At 42.7% G+C, this 22,395-nt stretch overlaps 1 protein-coding gene across 2 annotated transcripts in view; it reads right to left on the reverse strand.

Annotated features, from left to right (window-relative positions):
• Positions 1 to 22,395, reverse strand: part of HK2 (hexokinase 2) — a 119,273-nt gene that overhangs the window by 72,475 nt on the left and 24,403 nt on the right. For both annotated transcript variants that reach the window (XM_033948003.1, XM_033948004.1), the window contains exons 2-3: positions 19,268 to 19,430; positions 13,246 to 13,394 (exon numbers count right to left, since the gene is read on the reverse strand). In XM_033948003.1, the coding sequence (XP_033803894.1) occupies positions 13,246 to 13,394; positions 19,268 to 19,430 (312 nt within the window). The remainder of the gene's footprint in view (positions 1 to 13,245; positions 13,395 to 19,267; positions 19,431 to 22,395) is intronic.

The following is a 22,395-nucleotide window of genomic DNA, read 5'->3' on the forward strand; positions in this document are numbered from 1 at the left end:
ATACATAGACTGGGCAAACTATGTTACATCTTGACAATTACCTGCAACTGTATATACATACAATAACTGGATGAAAATATACTACATCTTTGACAATTATTATTATATGCAACTGTGGGATACAGGTTTTAAATAAAAACATGAAATCCTTGACGTTTATTGCAGGATAAACAAGGGGAAAAAAAGTCTATTTTTATTATCTGTAAAGCTTACAAGTCACTAGGGCACCCAATACCTTTCCTCAGGAACTATAGACTTAGATTTAAGTTTTAAGTTTTTATAGATTATTGTTGTTGGTTTTTGGTTTTTTTTTTTACAGTAGCTCTATCTCTTCACAGGTGTTGCATTCCAGTTCAGAGATATTACTTCAACTTCCTGCAGTTTACAGGGAGTGCTTGGAGACCACAGATCAGGTAACTTTTTTCATTTTGGCCCTTATGTTGTGGAACAGCTTGCCAGTTGACCTTTGAGTGGAACAAATTTTGTCTTATTTTCATAAGCAGTTAAAAGCTTACTTATTTAATCAAACAAAAAATAACTCCAAAAAAGCCTGCCAAAGAAACTTAACAAGATACCAACAAGGAGGCAGTAAAGATCATACGGTTCTCGGAGAGACTGTTTGCTGACCAAACTTTTATAAACACAAAAGTAATAAGAAGTCAAGCTATAATTAATATAATTTGATAGTGGAGTACCCTCAGTGTGATAAAGCAGCAAAGGGAGCAATACTCCTACGCTTCACATATGAGACAAGGACCGACCAGTCCCTGCCCCCACACCATCATGGGGTACTACCGTAGTGTGTGAAATAAATCAAAAACGTGAGAAGTGCAAAATAAAGCTTCAGCTTCAGCTTCAGCTTCAGCTAAGTCGGCTTTTTGATTCTTTTGGGAGTTCTCTGGGGGAGGTTCTCTGAGAGACTGCTTGATTGACCTCAGTTGTGTTATTGCTTTGTGCTTTATTTTGCACTTCTCACGTTTTTGATTTATTTCACACACTACGGTAGTACCCAATGATGGTGTGAGGGCAGGGACTGGTCGGTCCTTGTCTCATATGTGAAGCGTAGGAGTATTGCTCCCTTCGCTGCTTTATCACACTGAGGGTACTCCACTATCAAATTATATTAATTATAGCTTGACTTCTTATTACTTTTGTGTTTATAAAAGTTTGGTCAGCAAACAGTCTTTCCGAGAACCGTATGATCTTTACTGCCTCCTTGTTGGTATCTTGTACTTATTTAATCAGGCATTTATAATAATAACTTTATTTTTCTATACCACCATAGTCAGATGACTTCTAGGCGGTTCACATTGAAGAGGGCTGGACAATCAGCGAATTACAGAATGCAAAAAGTGAGGGTACAACATATTACATAAGAAATAGACATAAGGAACATATGGATCTCACGTATGCAATATGAATCTCAAGTATTCAACCCAAGGTAGAAAGCTAGACAGTCAGCAAATTACAGAATGCAAAAGGGTACAACATATTACACAAGAAATAGACAGACGGAAAATATAAATTTATGAATTTAGTGTGGCTTCTGTTTAGGAGATGAATCTGTCAAACAGTACAGTTTTGATTACTCTCCGAAATGCACCGTAGGTCAGCCTGGATCCATTGATTTAATTACCCTGCCTGATGGGGGCAAAGTATGATGTACAGGTATGGGACTGAATGTGGGTGGGACTCTTTTAGGGTGGGGGTTCTGTTTAGGGTCTGTCCTGTCATGAAATGAAGTTCCTTTCTTTTAATTTGTTTTTATTAGAATTTGTACACCACTGTAAATTAACTGGGGCATCCTTTATATGGCCTAGTGAGATTGTTTAAAGAATGCCATTTTGCAGTTCCAAGTTTGACTGCCAACAGCATATTTATTCTCTTTCAGAAAACTAGTCCTGTGGCTAGAGAAATTACAAATGCAGTCAGGATTGAAAAACAAATGGTGACAATTAAGATACCAGTAAGTGTCTAATTAGCTGCCAAGAGTTGCAAGATAACCATGAGAATGCTTGTTTTCATGCATTTGAAAGAAATGGAATGCAACTCCAGAATGTTTTACTGATAAGCTAACAAACTTCCTCCTTAAAAAAAAATAAATAAATAAACAGCAATGCTAGAAAGCTAATGTTCCTATATAGGGTTTCATTTCCTGTCAACTCTATTTGTCTGGGAAGAGAATAACAATGGTGATAGCCGTTTAAGCGGCTAGAGCTTTACAGTTCCTGCTTAATTAGAATTAACCGTCCATAAGTCTAGAAGTTGCTAGAGAAATTGTCACTAAAGGATATTATTGGAGGAAGTACCTACAGAAAACCAAAGTTTTTTATAAGCTCATTATAGGGATCTTATCTAAGGAGAACTGAAAGGTTCCCCCTCCCCCTTCTAACCATTAAAATGCCTTTATCTTGAAAAGGCAGGTGCAGACATACATCTTGAGGACTGCAGTCCAATCAAATATATCTGGAGAGTCCAAGTTGCTGACCATATTTATTTTACTCATCCTGTGGTACCAACACATGGCCTTTTGAGAGGGAAGATGCAGGCTCAAAGCTGGTTTCACTAAGTTTTGGAGGTGCTTGATAAACAGTCCATTGGATAAAATTCTGTAGGTAACTGAAAAAGGCCCCTTATAGTGGCATCATTATTAACTTGACCATTTATTTTTTTTTCCTCAAAACGGGACAGGACCCCAGGATCCATTTTCTCCTCCCCCCCCCAGATCCCATTAAATAAAATGCTAAATATAGACAGCAGATATAAATTCTCAAAAGTGACACATTTTGATCACTAAATTTAAAATACAATCATTTTTCCTGCCTTTTTGTTGTCTGGTGAGTCTCTGGTTGCACTTTCTTCTGACTGTGCATCTGTTCTTTCTCTCTCCCTGTCCCCCCTCTTTCTTCCTCTCGCTCTCCCTGTCTCCCCTCTTTCTTTCTTTCTCTCTTCCTGTCCCCCTCTTTCTTTCTCTCTCCCTGCCCCCCCCCCCACTTTCTTTCAAACCACAAATCTCTGTTGCATCTTTGAAGAACGTTAAGTCTAGAGCAGGGCTGCCGCTGGCATTCAGGGCCATCTTTCCTATTTGCAGTGGGTTTGCAGTGCTGCTGCCGAGCAGCAGCTCCTCTAGGCTGCGGCTGTAGCAGTAGATCTCGTTGAGCAGAGCCTGCAGGGAACAGTGCCACTTGTCCACCCATTCCACATGCTGATTGCAGCGCCAGAGGGGGTTGCGCTTGAGCATGGCGAGGGCCGCCACCACTGCAACCCGGGCTGTTCACATCCAACGTGCAGACGGGGGGGGGGGGGCCTCCTCACACAATGGCAGAATGGAAAGTCAGCGAGTGAATCCGTCAACTACAATGTGTGATGAAGCGGTGAAAGGTTAAGTAAAAAGGGCCAGAAATATCCGATGCTGCACGCAGCTGCCAGTGCAACAGCAAAAGCGTTCCGTGCTGTAAACAGCGCACGAGCCGAGGTCCCCAAGGGACTCAGCGCTCCCCTTGCATTCTCTCAGCCCTCAAAGCCAGCCGTTCGCACCAGCGGGGAGAAATCCCGGGCTTCTTTTGGGCATCCCTGCATGTTGTCCACAAGCAGAGTTTCGGGACGCCAATATGTCACGTTTTCAGAAAGAGAGCAACTAGACTCTAGTTGCTCTCTTTCTGAAAACGGGACATTTCAGCATCCCGAAGCTCTGCTTTGGGACAACGAGGCAGGGTACCTAAAAACGGGACGGTCCTGTTCAAAATGGGACGTATGGTCACTTTAATCATTATTGGAGATTGTCAGGAGAGCTTCAAATAGAAAATAGATTCTTGCAGTGGTTTCCCTTAACTGTGAAAAAGAGCAGATTAATTCCTTTTTTGCCAGCAAATGAGAAAAACTGAGGGGAAGAGTTTTGTGGTTAGCAATGGCGTACCTAGCATATGTGACACCCGGGGTCCATCATTTTTTGGCACCCCCCCCCCCCCATCTGTACGAAAAACATGATTTTTAGTAACAAGCCACACGTCACACATGAGTACCTAGGAAAAGGCAGCATCTTACATATTGCAGTGAGCAGTACATCAATACACCCATTGTAAAACTAAACAAGCCAGACTAGTACAGATCAATCCTACACCGTCAATCCTAACAAAATCATGTCTTTCGAACACACAGAACACAGAAAACACCTTCGCCTAGTATGGAATATGTCATCAGAAACTAATCCCTCCCCCTTTTACAAAACTGTAGTGTGGATTTTAGCCACGGTGGTAACAGCTCTGACGCTCATAAAATTCTGAGCATCAGAGCTGCTACCACCAAGGCTGGTGCTAAAAAACACTCCACAGTTTTTTTAAAAGGGGGATAAAATAGAAATATATAAACAAAGGTTAAATTGAACCAGCAAGAAGCTGGACTCTGCATACAATGCAACACCACAGAAACAGTGACACATGTCTCCTAAAGCAATAAATAAATAGAAAATGTTTGTTCTACCTTTGTCTTCTCTGGTTTCTGCTTTCCTCATCTTCTTGTTACTCTCTTCCTTCCATCCATTGTCTGCCATCTCTCTGCCCCTCCCTATATGGCATCTTCTCTCCTTCTATGCCCCCCCTTCCATCTCCCTTTCACCCCCATTGGTCTGGAATCTCTCTCCTCTCCTTCCCTCTCCCACACCTCTCTTCTGCAATCCCTTTCTTCCCTCATTTTCCTTTTCAATTTATTTTCTTACTACCCTCTCATCAATTTCCTTTTTTATTGTCTACCTACAGCTCGCCACCTCTTTCCCTCATCCCCTCCAATATTTCCCTAATTCAATCCTTCCCCCCATCATCTGCCCTCTTCTCTCTCCCCACTTCCATCATCTGCCCCTTCTCCCTACTTCCATCATCTGCCCTCTTCTCTCAATCTCTCCATCCACCACATGCCCATCTTTCTCCCTACCTCACCTTTCCGATTTTGGCAACAAGATCTGCAATCCTTCCATCCCCCCCGTGATGACACTTAAGATCGGCAACGGGCCTCCTTCTACCCCTGGCATCAACAGAACTTCAGATCAGCAACGCGGTACTCAGTCAAAAGCGGAAACAGGAAGCTGAGTCAGAGGGAAGCTTTTGACGTGAGCACTAGAGAATGACACGGGGAAAAAATCTGTCCCCTTCACTGCACCATCCCCTTCACCCCCCGTCACCGTCCCCGTAGCATCCATACAAGCCTCAGTACTGCAATATTTAGCATATTTCTTCCTTATAAATCAAAGTTCTGGCTGCTGAACTGGAGAAAGAGATGTTCAGCTGGCAGGGCTTTGTTTATAAATTTTTATCAACACAACTAATATACTACTTTATCCTGAAGCAAAAAAAAAAAAGAAATAGAATTTTTTTTCTACCTTTGTTGCCTGGTTTCTGCTTTCCTCATGTTCTTATTCAATTCCTTCCATCTACTGTCTTTCTTCTCTCTGCGTCTTCCATTTGCTCTGTTACTGTGCCTCTCCCTTTCTCCCCCCTTCCAAATTGGTCTGACACCCATCTTCTTCCCTCGGCTCCCCCCATAGTCTGGCATCTCTGTCTTCTTCCCTGCCAGCGTCTTCCCCCCACTCTCTCTTCCCCATTTCCCTTCAGCGTCTTCTCCCCCCCTGTCTTCCCCATGTGCTTTCAGCGTCCTTCTCCTCCCCTCTGTTTTACCCATTTCCCTTAAATGTCTTTTCCTCTCCACTCCACCTTTCTTCCCTTTCTCCCTCTCTGCCCCTTACCTTCGTGGTGCTTCAGAGATGACCTTTACAGCAGCCACACGCAGCTTCAATGCTCCAGCTGCTGTAAGAAGGTAATTTAGACTCGCAGCCACAGGGCAGGGAGGTTTGTCAGACCGGGCCAGTTGTCGGGCGGACGGGTAGTGGGGGAGGGGGAAAACATCACGAAGGTAAGGGGACCTGGCCGGCTGTGCACCCCCCCTAAGGCTGCACCCAGGGCGGACCTCCCCCCCCCTTGGTACGCCACTTGTGGTCAGGAACACTGAAGTATGCACTGGGAGGGCAAATTTGACCTGCCGTCATCAGGGATGACCACACCCATGTGTGTGGCTATTTATATTCTGCTTATCATAGAGAACAGCCTTCAGTTGTGTAGCTAGCACCTTAACACAGACTTTACTTTTGATGTTAATTAGCAAAATACGTCTGTAATTCTAGACAAATTTTAGATTACCAGATGTCTTAAGCACCACTATTTGAGCTTCTGTGAAGGGTCCTCCAACAGAAACCTGGGAATAGAAATCAGAATACAAAGGAGGAGGAACATAGGCACGAGTTCTTCTGAAAAAAACTCGATAAAAACTTCAGCAGTATACCCACCCCAAGAGGCTTTTAATTGTATTATTAATCTCCTTCTCCCTCTACAACAGTGGTCTCAAATTCAAACCCTTTGCAGGGCCACATTTTGGCTTTGTAGGTACTTGGAGGGCCTCAGAAAAAATAGTTAATGTCTTATTAAAGAAATGACAATTTTGCATGAGATAAAACTCTATACAGTAGTTTATAAATCTTTCCTTTTGGCTAAGTCTTAATAATAACATTGTAATTTATAGCTATAGAGACATATGAACAAGAAACTGTTTTATTTTACTTTTGTGATTATGATAAACATACCAAGGGTCTTAAAATAGTACCTAGCAGGCTGAATGTGGCCCCCGGACCACGAGTTTGAGACCACTGCTCTAGAAGTACCTTGAGCTTTTGAGGGAAAATATAGGATGCTATAGAGCTTCCAAGCTATTGGGTCTATCTAAATTTGAGTGGGACTTTGAAAAAATAAAGAGAAAAATGTAAACGGAGAACTGTTGAAGAATATAGATATCCTTCACATGAAGGGAGCCTTTATGGATTGCAAACAATTCTTGTGTTTTCTAGCCTTGAAGTACTGTACTAGCACATGTCTGTTTTTGTTACTTCCCTTGTAAAACTTGAAACAAAAGATCTGCTTGCTGAGCCAGGATCATTTAGATACAGTACTAACTGTTGCAAGCAATTACTTCCATATATTCTTTGTCATTAATGTATTCTTGTTCTAAAGATTGGATTTCTTGTTCTAAATTAATTAGTTTATGTTCTCTTTTTTTACCTTAACCAAGAAATGCAAAAATTTGTCCTGTGCAACAGCTTTAAAGACATCCTGCCAGCTTCATTGCAATGTATCTGCAAAGTTGCTGTCTCTCCCATAATAGTGAATAACTCCACACCACCTCTAGGAACAAGGAGTTAGCTAAGAGACACAACAGTAAATCTCCAACTGACTGCCAGCCTGTGTTGCAAGCCATCTGCTAGGGTTAAAGTTATTGCTGCATAGTCTGAAACCACATTTCTTTTAATAATGGATTAAGAAGAAGTATTCAGTAATAAAATACTTGCTACTGAAAAATAGCCAATTTGGTGCTATGAGCTATGCACTGGGGAGTAAGTAATAAGAGCTTTGGGAATATAGCAATCTCCATAGATCCACAACGTACATCTCTTGAATGATGGATTCTTAAAACATTTGCGATGATATAGATGGCCTAATCTTATAGTCCAATTGCTAGTCGAGGACAACATCTAAAGGTGGATTTAAATCACTCCTAAGAATATCTGCTTTTGTGCCATTGGATTCTAAGGGGTCCTTTTACTAAGCCACATTAAGTGCTAATGCAAGCTTGACATAGGAGAAAAGGCTTACCACAAAATACAGCTCTCCTGGTTCCTAACTCACTGCTCTGTTCACCGCTTTGAACTTCACGGTATAGCGGTATATAAGAAATAAATTATTATTATTATTATCTGACTACTCTGCCATATTATTATCTGACTACTCTGCCATATAAGATATGGAGCCTGCATAGTTCATTTAAATATGCTCGGCATTAGCATATTTAATCTCAAAACCCTCAATGTATCAGGTTCCCTCTCCTAGGATTTTGTTTTTACTACTACATGTCATTTCTATGAAAGTGAGGTTTTTCTGTGTCCTCTATTTCCCGCTACCCTGGCAGGGCCTAAGAGCTCACTAGCCTTTGCTACACGGAGGAGAGGAGTGGCTTATTCTCTGAGCACCCCTTCACAGCCAGTCTGCCTGTTCCTGTCTTTGTTTTATTATTATTATTCTTAGGGGTTCCAACTAGAGAGTTGCGTGGGGACTGAAATCCCACCCATCCCCGCCTATCTCCGCCAGGATCCTTTCCATCCCCACAGGTCCCCGCCAGGATCCTCTCCGTCCCCACCCATCCCCGCAAGGAATTATCTCCATCCCCGCCCGTCCCCATAAAAAGCAGCAATTACTTCTGACAGGATCATCAATTCCAGTTTCTTTTGTATTTGCACTGCTGTTTTCCTTGTGGAATCTCTGTGGTGGAACCCTTTTTTTGTTTTCTGTTCAGGTAATTAACTTATAAACCCCCTCTTTTACTAAGTGTCCATTATATTATATGGATGAACCCTGCTTCCAAAGCTTTCCATTCCTGTGGGAGTCCCGTTGGTTAGAGGGGGGTCCCCATTTGAGTCCTGTGGGTTAGGGGGGGATTCCCTCGGGACCCCCACGGGAACCGCGGGATTCCCACGATCCCCGTTCCCATGCAGACCTCTAGTTCCAACACAACCTCAGGATAACTGAAATTGGAACGATGAGTGAGGTGATTAAATCTGTAGATGACACTAAACTGTTCAAAGTTGTTAAAACGCATGCAGATTGTGGAAAATTGCAGGCGGACCTTAGGAAACTGGAAGATTGGCCACCGTGAGAACGGGCTACTGGGCTTGATGGACCATTGGTCTGACCCAGTAAGGCTATTCTTATGTTCTTAATCTTTGGGTGGGAACCAGAAGACTGAAATGCATGCAGAGATTGGACACAGGATGGCCATAGAGGCAAGAACAAGATGACCTCAAAGTGTCCCTTATTTGGCCTATATAAGATGGCAGACCTGGCAAGAAACCACCCCACCCCCACAACTCAAATAGCTTATTCAATCCCTGGAACACTGTAGCAGATACATTGCACCCAGATCCTCAACAGCCGGCAAAGTAGGAGTCATTTGTGGCCCAGAGGGGCTGCTTCCCATCTTCTTCACTGCAGTACATCTATCTCACTGTCTGTGCTCCCAACTTTGGAGGTAGCTGGCCCCCTCCAGGCTCTGGAGTAGTGCTGCCAGATTCAGGGAAAACTCTTTCAATTTGATTCAGCCTATTGAATCGATTTTAATTTTTGCTGCTCCTGCCCAATTGGGTGGGTTTTTTTTTTTTTTTCAAATATCATGGCAGGTTTATTTTGTGGCCTTTACACTCACCCTACCCCTCTTTTCCTTCGCCAACCCCATGCCGACACTGTGATGTAAACAAAATAAACAAAAAAGACTTTTCCTCTCTATTAGGTCCTAGCTCATGCTCACTGTCTAACACCAGCTATGGTTGATCCTGCCAGTAGCATATGCTTGTCTCAAAGATTAAGCCATGCACGTGTAAGTACACACGGCCGGTACAGTGAAACTGCGAATGGCTCATTAAATCAGTTATGGTTCCTTTGATCGCTTGGTGGGGAATGAGGCAGACCCGGTTTAAAGCTAAGTCATTCATTATGTATTGAATAACTTTATAACGGTCATCATGTTTAGCCCCGGCGAATACTACAGGGAATTAGCGTTTAGCTAAAGTTCCGGATAGTTCTGCTCTCTCTGTCCCCGACCCTGAGGAAATATTGAAATGTGTCGATGGGGAATGAGGCAAACCCGGTTTAAAGCTAAGTCATTCATTAAGTATTGAATAACTTTATAACGGTCATCATGTTTTATAAATAAGCACTGACACTTTATAAATTATTACAACTCAAAATGCAAATAGTTGCACACTTTTTCAAAATATCACATTATAAAAAGTTTCAATGAGGATGGCTACCACACAATTCTATCGTATGGCATTCTGAGGAACAAAGTGTGATTTGAGCATATATACAGTGGTGGACTGTTTTTTGATTACATAACACCAGCTCTGGCAGGATACACATTTCAAATCTGACATGTTGTAATCACAAAACTGAAAAAATTAATTTTTTCTATCTTCCACTGCCATATCCAATATTTGTTTCTTTCCCACTGTCTACTATCTCTCTCTCTCTCTTTTCTGCCTTGTGCCCTGGGTTAAACCTTTCTGTTCCCCTCTATGCAGCATCTTTCTCTTCCTCCCCTCCATTATAATGTGCAACATTTCTTTCTCTCTCCCCATGCACCATCTCTCCCTGCCCTCCACCCTATTTCCAACATTTCTCCCTCTCTCTTCTCCACACATCTCCCTCCCCTCCATCATATGCAAGATTCCTCCTTCTCACTCCTTTTTATCTCTTCTCTCCCTTCTCCTCTATCCCAACAATTCCTCCTCTCCTCTCTCCCCCCATGTGCAGCATATTTCCTCCCCTCCTACCCATTCCCCTGTGTAGCAGCTTTCCAACCCTCCCATCCCCTGTGCAGTAGTTTTCATCCCATCCCTCTATGCAGCAGCACCCCACTGACTCTCCCACCATGAGACCTAACATACCTCAGAGGTCTTCTGAATCACAGGTGGACGGTCAGCAGTAACAGCGCTCTGAATGGACTACTCGCAGCCTGCCCTGCTAGGGCTTCCTCTGCAGCGTCATCAGTGACACGGCAGAGAGAAGGCCCTGGCAGGGCAGGCCGCAAGCAGCCCATTCAGAATGATATCACTGATGCTGCAGTTGCTTTAGGAGACCTCAAAGGGTCTCACCGGGGGGAGGGGCGAGGAGGGGTTGTTAGTAACTGAATCAGTGAGTCCAATTTTCTCGAACAACATATCAGTTTAAATCGATGTATCGGGCAGTACTACTTTAGAGGCCCAAAGGCACCCAAGAGATCATCAGACTACTGTCCAGCACCTTAAAGGGTCCACATCTCTTATGTCAGTCCTGTGGATTTGTTTTCAAACAGTGGTTTTCAGGTTGATAGCACCAAGCCCAACTGCCCAAGGGGAAGTGAGGCACGCAGGCCGACAAAGAAAATAAATGGGTGGGAAAGAGGGAGAGGTCCTTCAAGCCCACTAAATTTTAAATTTAGAGCTTGCCATATCTTTTAGTATGGACCCCAGGAGGTCCCTGTCAACTTGCCAGGCACCTTCTATCCCGGGGACATGCTGCAAATCAAAGGCTTCACTTCCTGGTGAGGAAAGGGAAGACAAAATGTACCCTGGGGGACTCCTACAAGTTTGCCACACAGAGGAAAAGCCTGTAGGCTAAGAACCTGCTGTAGAAGGTGCTGTAGAAGGCCCAATACCTTCCAAACTACACCAGGGAAGGGGCCACCTTGGCGGCAAAAATCCATGCAGGACTTACACCCTAAATGGTGAGATCCTAGCAAGGACTGTAGCAGAACATGACTTGGGGGTGATCATTATCTTATTTTTATTGTATCCTTTAATGTATATTTCTCTGTAAACCTATATTACTTATAATTTTAATGCACACTATTGTCTATTTTCTGTAAACCGCTTAGAATCCTAACGGAGTTTAGCGGTATATAAGAAATAAATTACATTACATTACATTAGCGAAGACATGAAGACTGCCAATCAAGTGGAGAAAGCTTCATCCAGGGCTAGACAAATCGTGGGCTGTATCCGTAGAAGTTTCGTCAGCCGTAAGCCCGAGGTCATAATGCCGTTGTACAGATCCATGGTGAGACCCCATCTGGAATACTGTGTACAATTCTGGAGGACGCATTATCAAAAAGATGTACGGAGAGTTGAGTCGGTTCAGCGAATGGCCACCAGGATAGAAAAAGAGGCTCTCTTTTTCCTTAAAGGACCCATGGCAACAAGAGGGCATCCGTTGAAAATCAGGGGTGGGAAATTTCATGGCAACACCAGAAAATATTTCTTCACCGAAAGGGTGGTTGATCGCTGGAATAATCTTCCACAACAGGTAATTGAGGCCAGCAGCGTGCCAGATTTTAAGAAAAGATGGGATTGGCATGTGGGATCTCTTCATGGAGGTAGTTAGGGGGTGGGCCATTAGTGTGGGCAGACTAGATGGGCCGTAGCCCTTTTCTGCCGTCATGTTCTATGTTTCTATGTTTCTATCCCTAGGAGCCAACATCGGCCACAAGTCTCAACCAAAAGGCCAAAAACCGTGGTTTGTACCACTGGGAGGCAAGCCTGCCTCAAAGAATCCTGCTACGCCATCTGCTAAAGGCAGAGAAATACTGACAAGTTCCAGTATTTCTCTAGCTCCAGCTGATTTTTGGAGAGCCCAACATAATAAACACCTATTGATCTCCAAAGACTGCCCAACAAACATGAACTGATAGCAACAATAATCAACTCCTGGTTCCACATAATAAACACCTATTGATCTCCAAAGACTTGTGGACAGCATGCCACAAAGATGTGAAGCAGTAATCAAGGATAAGGAATATCAAATGCTACTAAAAAGATTGATGAAATGCATCCAATAATTTGGACAAATTATCATTATTAGCTTGGGTAGTTTATGAACAGCATTATTTGTGTGAAATGTGCCAAATATTATGCAGGTATTTTTAAGTGATTACAGAGTTTCTATTATTAGTTGAAAATGTATGCATTAAATACAATTATGACATTATAGCCATGTGGTGGTTTTTTTTTAAAGTGAAATGCCTAAAATGCTAGGTATTTCAACAGTTTTGGCTACTAGTGTATAGAGAAGAGGTATTCAGTATCGATTGTGGTCCTGATGATTACTATGATAATGCCCTTGTAAAGCTTGAAATCTAATAACCTATTGAGTTAGTGCTGAGAACTTGCCTACCTACATTTCTTCTTTGATTTCCTGAAATATCACATGAAATGCTACAAATTTGTAATAGAAATACACAATCAATATACTTTATTGTTAGACTTTTACAATACAAAGCAGCAATAAGTTAATGAAGAGTTTCTATTCAAATCAGGTTAACCTGACAACAGAAAAGCATATTATGCTAAACTAGCCATGAATGAATGGCACCAGTATCCAATCCTTCCTGAAAATGGATTTTTACCCAACACCATCACTATTATTCGTGGGGTGGGGGGGGGAACATGCATGTCCTAGATGTTTGTTCCACTTGATCTTGCTCTGCATAAAACTCATACTTTGAAAAACACATCTACCTTTCAGACTTAAGGGAAAATATTCAACCCCTATTGCTTGTCATCTTGGGAAAAAAAGCCCAAACTAGAATTACAAAAACTATCCATCCATATACTGTTTGCTATACCTGTGAACCACTGCCTCGCATAAGGTCCTCTGGAATGGCATAAATCTGATGTTCCATGTCCACTTTTTTAAGGCCATTGTTTGAAACCTTCACTCGCAGTACTCGGAAGTTGGTTCCTCCCAGATCGAGGGCCAAAAAATCTCCATCTTCTACAAAGAAGTGAATGAAGTACTTTCAGTATAAATATAATCTAACTGAACAAGAAATATTTTTACATAAGATAGCAAAATCCCATTTCACAGAATTAATGGTGTTTATAGGACCCCACTAGATATCTAATAATCCCAGTGTGTCCCAGTAAAGCACAGTTACTTACCATAACAGGTGTTATCCAGGGACAGCAGGTAGATATTCTCACATGTGGGCAACATCACTGACGGAGCCCCAGTACTTTAAAAGTACTTCACCACTTTAAGATTTCAGAAAGTTCATGATAGTCTGGACCCCTCATGAGTGAGTGCCTTCCCGCCCAACTTAGGCGCGCTTCTCCTCAGTTCAGTAAGTCAGCTAAGAAGCCAACCCAGGGGAGGTGGGTGGGTTGTGAGAATATCTGCCTGCTGTCCATGGATAACACCTATAACGGTAAGTAACTGCTTTATCCCAGAACAAGCAGGCAGCATATTCTCACATGTGGGTGAATTCCAAGCTAACCAGAATTGGATGGTGGGGGTGTTGGCCTTTAGGAAAATAAATTTTGTAATACTGACTGGCCAAAGTGCCTATCCCATCTGGAAAAAGATTCCAGACAATAATGTGAGGTGAATGTGTGAACCGAGGACCAGGTGGCAGCTTTACATATTTCCTCAAAAGGGTTAGGTCGAAGGAAAGCTACTGAAGCTGCCATAGCCCTAACTTAATGGGCTGTGACATGACTCTCCAAGTGCAGCCTAGCCTGAGCATAACAGAACGATATACAGGAAGCCTACCAATTGAAAATCGTTCTCTTGGAGATCAGATGCTCCAAATTGTTCAGATCATAGGAGACGAAAAGTTGAGGAGATGATCTATGCGGCTTTGTTCTGTTGAGATAATAGGTCGTAACTCATTTGCAATCCAGAATATAAAGAGCCATTTCTCCTGAATGCGAATGAGGCTTAGGAAAAAACACTGGGAGCACAATCGATTGATTTGAGATGAAATTCAGTGACAACTTTCAGCAGAAACTTTGGATGTGTGCGAAGAACCACTTTATCATGGTGGAACACTGTAAATGGTGGGTCTGCCACTAATGCTTGAAGGTCACTTACTCTTCTGGCAGAAGTGAATGAAATAAGAAAAACAACTTTCCAGGTAAGGTACTTGAGATGAGCCATAGACATTGGTTCAAATGTAGGCTTCATCAACGTAGCAAGAACTATATTGAGGTCCCCGACTGGAGGTGATTTGAGAGGTGGTTTCACATTGAAAAGGCTTTTCATGAATCTGGAGACCAGAGAATGAGCAGTTAGAGGTTTACCCTCAACTGGTTGGTAAAAAGCTGTAATAGCACTGACATGGACTCTAGTAGATGTAGATTTGAGTTCGGAGTCAGACAAATGAAGAAGGTAATCCAAGACTAGTGAAACTGAGATGAATGTTGGAACATAGTGATGAAGAAGGCACCAGGAGAAAAACAAGTCCAATTCTGCTGATAACATTGTTGAGTGGCTGGTTTCCTGGAGGCTTCTAGAATAAGTCTCACTGGCTGAGAGAGGCAAAGCTCAGCTGCATTCAGACAGAGAGAAACCAAGCTGTCAGGTGTAGAGACTGAAGGTTGGGATGTAGAAGCGAACCTTGACTCTACATAAGAAGAGATGAAAATATCGGCAAAGGTATTGGCTCCTTGGCTCCTTGACTCTGAGTTAAGTAGAAGGGAGAACCAAGGCTATCTGGGCCACTGAGGAGCTACAATAATCATGGTGGCTGACACCTGCTTGACTTTGACAAGAGTCTCTAGAATGAGAGGAGTAGGTGGAAACGCGTAGAGAAACTTTCGTGTCTAATCCAGTAGAAATGCATCTGCCTCCAGACGGTGAGGCGAATAAAGTCTGGAACAGAACTGGGGCAACTTGTTGTTGTGGGAAGATGCAAACAAGTCCACTTGAGGAGTGTCTCACTAAGCAAAAATGGGATGGACAGCTGCCAAGTTGAGTATCCATTCGTGAGGCTGAGCATTCTGCTGAGTTTGTCTGCTAAGCAATTCTGTTAGACTGCTTTGAGATAGATGTTTAGAGCAGTCACCCATAGCCAGATTTTCCGAGCTTCCTGACAAAGCAGAAGAGACCCTGTGCCTCCTTGCTTGTTGATATAGTACATCGCTACTTGATTGTCCATGTGAAGCAAGAGGACTTGGTTGTCCAAGAGATGCTGAAAAGCTTTGAGAGCATAATAAATTGCCCCGAGTTCCAGAAGAGTGATCTGGAACTTCTGTTCTTTGTTGGACCAATGACTTTGAGTCTGAAGACCATCCAGATGTGCTCCCCCCAGGAGTATGTTGACACATCCATGGTCAAAACTTTGTGATGAGGGGGTATTGTGATGAGGTTGGTTGATGTAGACCACCACTTTCACATTGTCTGAGAAGACTCCAACTGTCTTGCCTTCCAGGAACATTTCCAGGGCCTGTAGCACCAACTGAATGTCTCCGATTTATGGACCACTTTTGCTGAACCAGGGACCAGCGATCCTGAACTGGGTGCCCGTTGCAATGACCCCCCCCCCCCCCCTCCAACTGTAAAAGGCTAGCATCGGTCGGCAGTATCTCCCAGGAGAAAGCACAAAGTGGCATGCACAAAGTGGGGAGCTATCTGCAACCAGCACCGCAAGCTGTTCTTCACTTCTGGTGTCCATGGAAGCAGCTGCTGAAGAGAGCTTGTCTGAAGAGACCAGCAAGATAAGAGGTTGCATATGTGTCCTCGCCCAAGGGACCACCTCTATGGCTGCTGCTATTGACCCTGGGACCGGCAAATAATGCCACGCCAAAGGAGATGGCCTCAGCTTCAGGTCCAATATCTGCTTAAGCAGATTCTGCCTGCGTGGCTGTGGAAGAAAAATCTGGCCTACAGTCATGCCAAACAGAACTCCCAGCTACTCCAGACACTGGGTCTGTTAACAAGCGGACTAAGTCAAATGTTTGCAGTATTCAGTTTAAATTTATAAGCTTGCACTGTTATTTTGTAATAATGAAAATTTTGAAACTTATGTGCTGTGATTAGAAGTCTACCATACCACTGGTACAATGTTTTTGTACCTCATGGTTGCCCTGTGAACACCTGTTTCTTTGAGCACATAACAGTATTTGAACCAGCATTTTAATACTACTTATAAAGTTTTGGGGTGAAAAGTTGCCTAATTGGGGGGCTGATTGTCATGTGTGGTTCCACTTCTCTCCGAGCATTAATTTTTACAGTAGTCCCTTGTTGTTTTTGGATTAAGCCTAATTCCATTTTTGGCATTAACTTTTAACAAAATCAATCCCCGTTGGGATGTTAAGCTAACTGCCCTTCCAGTTTTTTGCTTTATAACTAGTGGCAATTCACATAAATTTAATTATAGAAGATAAATTTTGGAGAGGTTTTTTTTTTTTTTAAGAGACTCGTGATTGATACATAACCTGTTAAAGAAAGACATTATGTCCATGTCTTCCAAGGAGGTCAAGTAAGCCCTTTGATGTCCTGAACTCTGTTTTTCTCTCCTTTTTCAAATGTATGTAGTCATTTGTTTGAGTTATTAGTCAGTATTTGGTGCAATAGTTTTGGTTTGAAGTTTTCTGTCTGATTTGCCCTTTCATCACTCGTTTTATTGAGTTACTGCTGAAAGCTTTAACCCACAGAACATTCAGTATATTAAGGGATAGAGTGCTCCAAGCAGAAGTAGTGTGTGTGTGTGTGGGGGGGGGGGGGGGGTTTGGAAAGAGAGAGAAATGCCGATTGGCTCAGGAGCCACAGAAATAGGGCAGAAGGAAAGTCCTGTATAGGAAAAGGAAATTTAAAGAGTAAGGGAGAGGTGGCAAAAAGCAAGTTTCCTAATGAGTGCCCTGCATGCAAAGGGGGAAGGGAAACTAGCTTAGAATTAAGCCCCCAGGTAATGCAGAAGAGTGCACAGGAAGAAAAGGGAAAAGGCTTACTGTATATACTTGAATATAAACCTAGATTTTCGGGCCAAAAAAACAACAACAAATCACCCAAAAATGGAGGTCTTGGTTTATATTTGAGTCAGGTCTCACCCACCCCTCTCCTTAACCTGTTGCAGGCCTCCCCCAGGCATGCCGTAAGCCCTGGTGATCCAGTGGTGAGCCGGGACAGGAGGAATGCCTCCTGCCCCAGCTGTCAGCAGGCAGATAAAGGCTGGATAAAGGGTAGACAATAGACATATTTTGCTCTTCTCCTCCAGTCCTATAGTCACCAGAATTAATGCGCTATTTTACTGGAAAGACATGGGGAAGCAGGAGGAGATTGAGCCAGTATTTGATGCCATAGTCTGAAAATTATCTTTACAAATTACTTTGCTTTGACAGCTCTGAAATGCAGTGACCTCATATTGAGTCTCAAAGGGGGAATAGAGAGTAACACCATTATTTTGTCACATCCTATAGGAGGCAGTATTATTGAACTATGTGGACTCATTATGCTGTATTGTCACAAAGAAATAGCATAGCAGCAGCAGGAAGGGGTTACAGAAGAGGCAGGTGGAGTTTGGAATGGGGTAAGGGGTTCTTAGCTCCGTTTTAATCTTGGCTTAGCTACTAATTCCTGGCTTTCCCATTCTCACTCCCTCAGTTTAAATTTGAGTTAATCTTTTTTCCCCTTTTTTAGGAGAAAAAAAAGGTTACCTCGGTTTATATTCGAATATATACAGTATGCAAGTTTGCCTTAAAAAGAAGATGGCCTTGTGTGGTTGAAGAGTTATGCCATATGAGAAAGTGGAAAGCCCTATAAGTAATAAGGAAAGGGCATGAGCTACTGTGTTTGAAGAAAAAGCTCCGAGGAAATGGGGAAAGGACAGGTGCCCTATTGTTTGTATGAAACGAGCTCCATTGTGGAAGAAGAATGCCCTATATTTACTCTGATAAAACAGGAATATATTATTGAACCATGTTTATTTAGAGACAATGGGCTCCTTTTACAAAGCAGCGCTGTCAAGTAGTGCACACTAAGGGCCTGATTCTATAAAAGATGCCTAACTTTTAGGTGCCAATCTGCATGTCAATCAACTGCTAGGTGTCCTTTATAGAATCACACCTAGCGGCAGCTAAGTAAACTTAGACATCGCTAGGCATTCTAGGGGGTAAGCACAGGTATATTAGGTCAGGTTTTACAGATGCCTAGCAACACCGAAGTCTACCACACCTATTCTCTACCCCTAACCACACCTACTTTTCAGGTAGGCATCATTAGACATCGCTAGGCACTGTGCAGAATTCAACATACAACTTTGAATTGATTAATTTTTTAAAAAAAATTTAAAAAACAAAACAAAGATCAATGGTGTGGTCAATTTCCATGCCAATTAAGCTTGTTAAATCAATTTGGGATGCACATGGAATTTAGTTAGGTGTCACCAGACATCTACAATTAGGGCATCTAGCAAAACCTAATCTAGTCACCTTTTATAGAATCTGGCCCTAAATGGCTAACCATCCATTCTATTCCTATGGGTGGCTTGGCATTTAGCTTGCGCTGTTCAGCAGCACAGCTTTGTAAAAACCTGCCTATGTTTGTTTTGGCGTTACTGAATAAACAGCATTTTATGGAACCTTCTAGAGCCCAAAGAAGCATAAAGAGTGGGATACCAGGAGCCAGTAGACTAGGAAGAAATGCCTACAAAGAAGTAGGATCCTAAAGTACTAGTCTGCAGCCACTAAGCAGCCTCTTTCTTTAAGTAAGCGCTCTCTCAGTTAGGGAAGCTATCTAGACCAACATCTGGGAAACCACTGAACAGAGGAGGGCGCATCCCACCAAAGGTGAACCATTTCACAGTATTAATATGGGCACAAATATAGACTCCTATCCAATTTGCATTTTATTTCACCTGAAGATATTACCTGTTCCATCTGGAGTAGATCGGACAAATGTAGGTAACATTTTCACTGAAGCAGTGGGATTGGTATCTGCTCTCAGACCCTTTTCCATTTCTTTTCTGAATCTATTTGAAACATCCTGTAGGATTTCATCAGAGAGGCGCAGGTGGTAAAGATATTTGTCAACCTAAAAAAGACAAGATGAAGAGATCCATTATTTCCAGATCCAGCACCAGGGATTCAAAATATTGTAGCCCATAAGAGTGAACTTCTTGCTGACATACATGTTGTTATCTCTAAAAAAAGATAAGTTAAGGAAATTATTTACAAGCCAAGAGGAGGAAACTAGAGATCCTACTAAAAAAAGAATTTTGACACCCCATCTAAAAGAGCTGCATCACCCTAAAGCTAGATATAAGTGCTTTTCTGGGCACGCATAAAAAGTTAAACACAGTTACCATTCTTTTCATTCCAAGTTTTATTTTTCATGAAAATATGATGGACCAGCAGTGACAGCAGCCCCAGTGCTCCATTTCTCTACTGGATATGTTATCATGGACTACTTCCAGGGGCTGAGTCAACAGCTCAGTTTCCAGATCCATTCAATCCTCATCCAAAACATACACATAAATGTCACCACCACCACACTACCCTCCAGTCAATTATTCACCTGCTGTTAACAGTTCATAGTCAGAGAAGATAAAGAGTGCAACCAAATCTACTTTATCAAACTTCTACATGATAAGCAGCCATTTTGCCAGAAGAGAGTTGTTCAAGATCTTCTGAAACACCAGCTGAAGCCAAACTTATGGCCCTCATTTTACAAGCTCTATTAGCATTTGAGACATGTATACACACCAACACTAGTGAAGATGAGGGGTTGACAGGTTTCCATTTAGGGACTGGATGAGTTCATGGCCAGTGTAACCAGAGTAACTCCCTGCATACTGGCAAGAGAGCCACGAAAATTACTCCGACGAGATCCCTTGAGAGCATGTAGCCTACTGTCTGGCAAAGATTTAGAAAAATGAATAGTAACATACATAGTAACATAGTAAATGATGACAGATAAAAAGACCCGAATGGTCCATCCAGTCTGCCCAACTGTACATGCGCTATAAATTAATAATTTAATTTAAATGGTCCTTTTTCTTAGATATTTCTGGGTTGACAGAGAGAAGGGAGATACTAGAGATATATGGAATGAGAAACTAGAGGACTGGTGGGGACTTAGGCATAAGACTCTGTCCTTAGATGGACAATTCCAATTGTGATTTCCTTGTATGTGTTTAATAGCAGAAATTAAATATATATTTTTCAGCCAGAGCAACTGAAATTTCTTTTGGATATTAAAAAAGTTGGAGTTCAATGCATAGGAACAATGGCCAACAGATTGGAGAAATAAGGGACCTTTAGTTACATACACAAATGTCTTTCTCTTTTAGCTTTTGTATGTTCTTTAGTGTACTCATACGTATCTTCCATGTTTTCTGTGGTCTCATCTCCTCTATTGTGGACTAAATGCTATGGTATTATTCTATGCTTTTATAAGGACAATTATATACATAGGTACAGGGGCGTCAGGGGCAGCCTGCAAAGGGCCTCACACATCCACACTGCTGTGACCTACACCCTCCCCTCATACCTTCCATTCACATTTTTCTTCGTTTTTACAGAAACAGCATTGGTTCTTTGAAGAGCAAGGCACCGTAGAGCCTCATGTTTGAGCACCAGGAAGTCGTTGTCGGGTCCCACCCCCCTTCCCCGACACACACTTCCTATTACATGTAGCTAGTACAAGGCAGCGAATTCTCAGTGCTCAAAAGCAATGTTCTAGAGTGCCTTGCTCTTCCTCAGTGTACCAATGCTGTGGATGCAAAAAACAATGAAAGAACTATGAAAGGTAGGTTTGAGGGATTGGCTCAGGTCACAGAAAGGTATCACAAAGAGAAGATGCAAGACCAATGGTGGGGAGAGAGGAGAGAGCGATATTCATTGGACCATTTGCGGGGGGGGGGAGGGGGGTTGGGGCGGTGGAAGTAAGAAAGAAGGAAGAGTCTTGATAAAAAGGGAGATGCAGGATGGGAAAGAGAGATGGAAGCAGAGATGTTAGACCGTGTTGGGGGTGGTGGTAAGGAGAGAGGGTAAAGATGCCAGACCATTTTTTGAGGAGAAGAGGAGGTTGGACAAGAAGTGAATAGAGAGAGGGAGATGCTAGATTTGGGAAGGCAGAAGGAGAGAGACACACAGTGTAGATGTTAGGGTGGAAGAGGGTCTGATGCTAAAGATATTAGGGATGGGAGAAGAGTGGTGGTGTTGGGGCTTGGGAAGGGATGAGGCTGTAGTGAGTGGGAGAGAGAAGCAAAGGGGGAAGGGATGGAGAGATTTAGAGAAACAGTGTAAAGGATCAGAGGGGCAGGGGGCCCAGGTAGCAATATAAAGAGATGGGACCATGAAAGGGCAGAGAAACATGGAAATGGAGTTAAATTGAGGTGGCGTAGGAAGCTGGGCATGGGTAAGAGAAAGAGGAAACAGCCTAGATGTTTGGAAGGGTTCAGTTACAAGGAAAATAACTAGGTCTGGTGAGTGAATGAGAGTCAGAGAAAAGCAGATGAGAGCTTGGAAAAAGAAGAAAATGGGGCACGAGGTAGTGAGCATAGGCTAGAAAAGGAAAGAGAGAGACAGAGGGCAAGGGGAAGGCTGGGGAGGATATACAAATAGGAGATAGAAAGATGTAAGTAGGTGAAAGGTGAAAAGAGGAAGACTAAAGACTGGAGGGCAAGAGAAGGGGAAAATGAACTTATATTGGTACTAGGAGAGAAGAACAGAAGAGAGAAATGGAGATAAAAAGATGAAAGAGAAGATTGCTGTGACAGCTGCAAATTGGTATACCAGGAAACTGTGGCTGTCCTCCAGAGCCTTGTGACAGCTGTGAATGCATGCATTAGTGTTGACTTCCAGTATATAGAGGGAAAATCACTACGTCTAAAGAGGTAAAATGTTCACACAAAAGACAGAAAAAATGCGCTGGGTCAGAGAGCAAACAAGTGAAACAGGTAGCAAATGCTAAAGTGGCAAATTAAGGAAAGAGAAGAATACATATTTTGGGGGTGGCTGAGCAAGTACTGGGTTGTTTAATAGAAAAGCAGAAA

Source organism: Geotrypetes seraphini, chromosome 6 (assembly GCF_902459505.1).
Source record: "Geotrypetes seraphini chromosome 6, aGeoSer1.1, whole genome shotgun sequence".
NCBI lineage: Eukaryota > Metazoa > Chordata > Amphibia > Gymnophiona > Dermophiidae > Geotrypetes > Geotrypetes seraphini.